General features: G+C 39.3%; 1 protein-coding gene across 4 annotated transcripts in view; it reads left to right on the top strand.

Moving 5' to 3' along the window:
• Positions 1–5,752, top strand: part of RCBTB1 (RCC1 and BTB domain containing protein 1) — a 62,796-nt gene extending 57,044 nt beyond the window's left edge. For all 4 annotated transcript variants that reach the window (XM_006140512.3, XM_006140513.3, XM_027772189.1 and 1 more), the window contains one exon: positions 3,453–5,752. In XM_006140512.3, the coding sequence (XP_006140574.1) occupies positions 3,453–3,593 (141 nt within the window). In that variant the 3' untranslated portion in view covers positions 3,594–5,752. The remainder of the gene's footprint in view (positions 1–3,452) is intronic.
• The last annotated feature ends 1,120 nt before the right edge of the window (positions 5,753–6,872 follow it).

Raw genomic sequence — 6,872 nt, 5'->3', positions numbered from 1 at the left:
AGGAGTGCCCTCTACGGGGTCTTTTTACACCACCATCCCTTTCCCTTGGCCCTCTGGCTCATCAGGACCTTGGATGCCCACACACTCCTTCATGCTTTCAGGCCAACCAAGGGACATAGACCTGGGGCCGACCATGTGCCTTCCAGGACTGCAGCCTAGTACACTAGACCTGGGTTACCATTTCCAGGCTTGGTCTGTATTACCTTTTTAAAAAAGGAGGATATTAAGACCATCAGTTCTCTGTGTTTTATTTTACTACTAAAGAAAATCTGTATAAAGGAAGTATAACTTCTTTTATTTTCTTTTTCTATTTTTTTTGGGGGGGGGGCGGGAGAGGTTTTTGTTATAGGGTGCGTGCACTCACCAGAAAGACAGAGAGAGACAGAAAGACAGAAAGTGAGAAATCACTCCCCAGGGGGGATGGCCACGACACAATCCCTTCTCCATTCTCCTCTCGGGATCTCGGGCACACATGCACATGCGCCTGGTGTGAGTTTAAGCCACTGGGTCCAGAACTTGAACCACAGTCCACTACATGGGAGTCCAGCAACATAGCCATTACACCAACTGCTGGTCCCAAGTACAACTTATTTTCAAAGTATGTATAGTGACTGGAATAATTTAAACATTTAAAGATTTGAAATTAATTGATAAACTATTTCAGAATTGCTGTTTTTTAAATCTGCCTTGCTAATCACAGTACAATAAACCTAGTATTTTATCTGATTTGCCTTAGAATCATTTTATAATAATTTCACCAAAGAATGTCATAGAGTTCTTTATACCAAGAAAACTGTGTTAGACCCTTCAATTTTACACCCTCTCCACTTCCCTTTCATGGGCCTTAAGAACATTCATTCCGTTAGGAACCTTTTTCATGTACTGGGCAGTTGATCCTTCTTGCCCTTCTTGGAATTGTTTTATTTGAAGGCCAGCAATCCTATTATAGTTGACTTAGTAGCTGGGCAAAAGTTGCATTTTCTCTTTTAGATGATCAAGGATCAAATCATTTGCAGAACAAGGTGAACAGATTATGGAGGTTCTTATAATGTTAAAGAATGGTGTCTCAGAAGGATGTTTGTCAGCTTCATCCATGCCAGGCAAGCCGACTAAGGGCGTTGGGTGCCCAGGGAGTGCTTGACTATGCCACTCTGGTTCATGTATATGAACTTGCAGATTCAAATCTCTGGAGATTTCATGCATCGATTCAAACAGTTACTTCCTTTGACATAGTTCTGTCGTAACCGAGGCTTAATTAGTTAAACAACCCGGATTTAGATTGTTTTCCGTATCCTCTATTTTGACTTTTAATATTCGGAAGTGTTGAACATTTATTGAATACCAAGATACTTCACCAATTCAGACTAATTACAAGGGAAGGGAAGGCAGTCTGATGAAACTATTTTCATAAATGCATAAAGCAAATTATAATTAGAAGCACCATTTCTATACCTTTACTGTGTAAAAAAGTTCTTAAAGTTTATAACCCAAGGTAATTTCTGCACAATTTGTAAATGGAATAAAAGTGAGTTTAGAGACTCACCTTTTTTTTTCCATATATAGGATGCCAGAATTTAGTATGTGCTTTTCTGTGACTTCAAAGTTATAGGCTTAAAATATGATATTTAAAGCTCCTTATCTGGTATATTACGTATCGATAGTTTGAGGAACTTTCTGTGCTCATTATTGACTGTTCTTCCTAAGCTATGTACAAATAAACTAGTTCTCTATTTCTGATCAACTAAGATGGAAATGGATTTTTATGTCACTGTGGAATATAATTTAGTCCTGAGAGCTCTTTATTATTCGATGGGTTATAATACCAGGGGTAATCTGAGGAGTGTTTTATATTATTCAACATTTTAGTTTATTATCATATACAAGGCAGTAGCTGCACACATAACCCACTGGGAATCTCTGATTAAAAAATGTGGATTCAGGGGCAGCACCATAGCACACCATTAAGTGCTATGTGGAGGGCGCTGGATCCCACGTAACCAAATGTGGTTTGAATCCTGGCCCTGCCCTGGCAGTTTCAAAAACATGCTGGGTACCTGTGTGTGCATGCCCCAAATCCTGATGAGATTGAGAAATGGAGGAAAAAAGATTGCAGTATGCCCCACTAGGAGGAGACTGTGCTTGCACGTGCATTTGTGTGCTTTGTCTCGTGAATGCATACCCTGTAGCAGTTAAAACAATAAACATGGATTGAAAGATTGCAGTAACATTATCTGTGCATGTTTTAATTATCTAGAAAACCAAACTGGTGGCAGGTGGCTGATACACACTAGGTGTGTTTTAGTCTCTTCCACTGAACACACGACGGGGTGGGTTTCCTGAGGTGGGTCCAGGGCATCTTTCAGCCAGGCACAGAAGATCCCCGCATATGGAAATATTGTTTGCAGGGCTGTGTGCTGAGCGAGTAGAAAAGGGGTCTCTAGGTTGTGGCCCTTCCCACTCTGTCTGAATCTCCCAAGTCATGGTGGCTGGCAACATAAAGTCAACAGCCTGCAGATGAAATGTTACTGAGTTTCTGGTTCGATAGAAATACGAGTATTGACTTTCAGTGCAGAACCTACCAGTTTGCCAGCATATTAAAAAGCTCAAGGTATTTGTGATCAGAGCCTTTAATGTGATTTGCTTTTATATATTTAGTCTTTGTATACATTCCAGGTACATAATTGATCTAACTAATATGTGTTCCAACATTTTAAGGAACAAACAACATTAGCGTTTTGCAGAGATGAAAGGATGTATTAGCACAGGCCGAAATCAATTTCTGAGTTCCTCTGGTTTACCACTTATATGTGATAGTTTCCTTCTGAGTGCTGGTGGCTGGCGACTTTCATTTCCTGACTGAAAAAGCCACCTGTGTAATAGACTTCTCTGGGGTTACTCTGAAAAATCAGAGTACTGGAAGTTCTAGTATGTTCTTTATGGCTTTAAAAACGAAGTCATTTTTATTGGGAGAGTATAAAAATGAGGTGAGCCTGAAGGTTTTGGCTATTTTTTTTAATGTGTCACTTTAGGTGGACCACACGTCTTTATCACTTTTGTAATTCTTAAGTCTTCTCTTTCTTAAACTAAGCCACTTCTTTTCTCTGATTTCTTGACTGTGACAATACATTATATGGACAAAAGTAGCATTCAGCTTTTTACAGTAACTTCTGCAAGTATAACTAGGCCCACTGTGAGGAGCTCACCATAGAGGAGCCTTCCTCTCTCGTAGGTCTTGCATACGTGAGTCTGTGTTTTGAAGGGTCACACTTCAGTTAGGGGAACCTTGCTTTTGCTGTGGTCACTTGTCTGCCTAGTTTGAGGCACCTGGCCTCTCTAGTATCTGTTCTGGGGGAGGGTGAGAGATTTGGGATGAAGGGTTTGGAAAGAAGTAATTCAATCAAAGTTCATTAAAAAGGCCTCTTTCTGTTTTTATTTTTGTTGTGTGTGTCCAGGATTTAGAAGAATTCTGCTTTAAGTTTTGCATCAATCATTTGACAGAAGTTACACAGACTGCAGCATTTTGGCAAATGGATGGCCCTCTGCTAAAGGAATTCATTGCTAAAGCCAGTAAATGTGGAGCCTTTAAGAACTGAAGGACAAGGCTGCGGGGTTTTGTGTGAGTTCGCTGGGGCACTTGGGGGTGATGTGCCCGGTTTGTGCTCTACGGGTGATGTAATCTGCAGGTGAAACACCGTCAGGTCGTTAGTTCACGTCTGAGGCACAGTTCTCTGTAGGAATACATGTGGATGTAAAGCTTTTCCTGAGCCCATTTCAAACAACTCTTGTTCCCAGATAGATATTATAGACATGGCCTTTCAAATATTTGGGCTGGAACATTGTAAAAGGGATAGGTGTAGCTGGTTTTGGTTTTGTTTTTATTTTTGATTAGAAGAACTTCTGAACTTGGAAAAGGGAAGTTGGCAACAACACTCCTGGGTCACATATAAGCAACTTTTGGATACCAGCTGTTGTGTTAGTTTGTGAATTAGGAGATGAACCTAGAGGCCCCACCAGGAATGAAGGATTCTGCCCTCGGGGCTTGATGAGATGCTGCATTAGTTCTGGAGCCGTAGTTCTGGAGCCTTACTGTGAAGGAATAGTTACTGTTTGAGGCTTTTGTTCGTGTTCTTGAGCTGTTGATGACTTTTTTTTTAACTTCAAAGTATATCAAAGTAATACTCAGTTTAACATGAGTTGAGACCTCGTGAAATGATAATTATGTAAAGATAAATTTCTGGGTTAGCCACCTTTTCTCTTGAGATTTAAGTGCATAAAGAATAGTAATTTAGAACTATCCATGAAAAGTTGATGAAAGAGGCTTCATTTGGGTAAAGGTAAATGTTTTATAAATGAAAATCTTCACACTTATCTCTTGGTGTTTTATTTCATTAAAGGTAGAATTTGAAAACTCAAGTTTAAATTGTACCTCTCCCTTCCCCCTATAAATACTAACTCATAAGAGGAAAATAATGACATATCTCTCGCCTTTCTAAATTATGGCTGTTATAGCATCAAATGACTTGAAGAAGTGGTTTTTAAAACCAACTCTCTTACAGAAATCAATGGAATTTGCTTTATCTATTTTACCTAGGCCAACAACCATCACAAATTTGCTTGTTAAAAATATTACCACCTACTACTTTTGATTTTCCTATCCTTTTGATTGTAATTTACACTGTTTAGTACAATTGAATTTTGAAAAGGGTCAAACATAGGGTTTTTCGGACAAGGCCTATTTAAAACTCAGTTGTCTCTCTCTCTCTCTTTTTTTGGTAATTTGTGATACAAGTGCTCAACTTTTAATTTAATCATATGTGTCCATCGAGCAAAGCTCTGTTCCGTTCTGATCTGTGAACCATTTCCATTTGTGTAAGCTCCCTCTGTGAATTTTGTCTCCTACTTGAAAGGGCTGTCTTCTGAACTCAAAGCCTGCATATGTTCTCAGAGCCAAATTAACAAGAGCACGAAGACATGCTGCAGCTACTGTTTTTAGCAGTGTTTTGAAATGTGTATATGGGGCCGGAGGGAGAATGAGACCCCCAGAATAGGAATTCATTGACAGATAAAATATAGACAGACCAGAAGTCCCAGCCCTCTTTTAATGACCACATAACGAGTGATTAAGGCCCAACGAATTAGAATTAGTTCTGCGCCAAGATACAGTTTTCACTAGATCGATATGTGCACATGATTTTGATTATTAGCTGTGATGGGTAGTGTTTGTAACAATCTCTGTTCTGTAGGCTTATGATATGAACAAAATGAGAACTACAGTATGTTTACTACTGCTCTTACTTGAAAAACAAGGTCAAAAAAAGCACAAATTAAAGTAGTAGATCCATACCCATAGATCATTCATTCAACAAATATTTACTGAGTTCCTAGTGTAGGTGAAAAACCACTTGTCATATTAGATTACTGAGTCATTTATATGAGTATGTATGGTAGTGAAGAGAACAAAAATATGTTCTTTAAAAAAAAGTACTTGAGGTTTTTTTTTTTTTTTTTAATATACACTCTTATTTTTCTACTTGGTTTTGTTATTAATCATAGCAGGAGATGAAGATTATTCCTTGAGTTGATTTTGTCATCTGATGTAATAATGGAAGCCAAAGTATTCATATTTCTTAAAATAGTCCTAAATGTACTCTTGAACTTCTTATTGGAACCATGTTTGATACTCTGGTATACAGGCTGTATTTATGTAATGTTTAGAATGATGTATTAATAAATAAAATAACCCTGTAAAACAGGCATGTTTTCGCCTTCCTCAAAAATCAGTAGTATGAAACCTCTAAAGTGAAGGCAGTGCTGGCACATGCTGTACGATACAAGGGTGAACTTTGAGGACTTTATGCCACATGCGGGAAGCCAGTCACAGAACGGTGCGTGCTACACGAGTCCACTTGGCTGAGGTACGTCGCCCAGTCAAATTCACAGACAGAAAGTAGAATGGCAGTTGCCATGGAGCTTGGGAGAGGGAGACTGTGGACTGTTTATTGGGTCCAGAGCTTGTTTTGCAAGCCGAAAAGAGTTCTGTGGATGGATGGTGGTGATGGTCGCACAACGGTGGGAGTATTCTGTGCCACTGAACCGTGCACTTAGAAATGGCTGAAGTGGTAAGTTTTATCATGTATATTTTACTGTAATTTTAAAAAGCCTCAGTAGTATGATTCTTAGCAGGTGTCAGGCTAAAATAGGTATCACCTTGAACATGTCATCTATTTGGTGTTCAAATATACACACACACACACACACACACTCACACACATGTCATAGAAATCCTTGGATTTTATTCCTGCCAAAAGATAGTACAGTTGAACTGTCATAGAGAAAAATGTACCTCAATCTTTGGGGAGTACTTCTTAAGGGAAAAACATAATCCCTGTCCTAAAGGAACATGTAAATTATTAGGAGAGGGGAGATAGGTTGTGAGCTAAAAACACAGTAAGATATTCACAAACAGTTTTTCTTTTTTTCTTTTTCGTTTTGTTTTGGAGAGATTTTTTGCTATGGGGGGGTACACTCAACAGAGAGACAGAGAGAGAGAGACAGAAAGCAAGAAATCACCCCCCAGGGGGGATGGCCACGCTGCAATCCCTTCTCCTCCATTCTCCTCTCAGGATCTTGGGTATGCACGCACACACACCTGGCGTGAGTTTAAGCCACCAGGTCCAGGACTCGATCTGTAGTCTATATGGGAATCCAACGACATAGCCATTACGCCAACTGCTGGTCCCCACAAACAGGTTTTCATAAATGTCAGTGAAAGAAAAATACATGAGGTTAACATGTCAAGCACTTGTTCAGAAGATAATGCTGAAAAAGAAGTGCACGTGGGAGAAACTGTTCTTTCAGCTCATCTCCGAAAC

This window comes from Tupaia chinensis, unplaced genomic scaffold, assembly GCF_000334495.1.
Source record: "Tupaia chinensis unplaced genomic scaffold, TupChi_1.0 Scaffold000037_20, whole genome shotgun sequence".
Taxonomy (NCBI): domain Eukaryota; kingdom Metazoa; phylum Chordata; class Mammalia; order Scandentia; family Tupaiidae; genus Tupaia; species Tupaia belangeri.
Note: the sequence above shows the minus strand (reverse complement) of the source record. Positions and strands in the feature narration are given on the sequence as shown.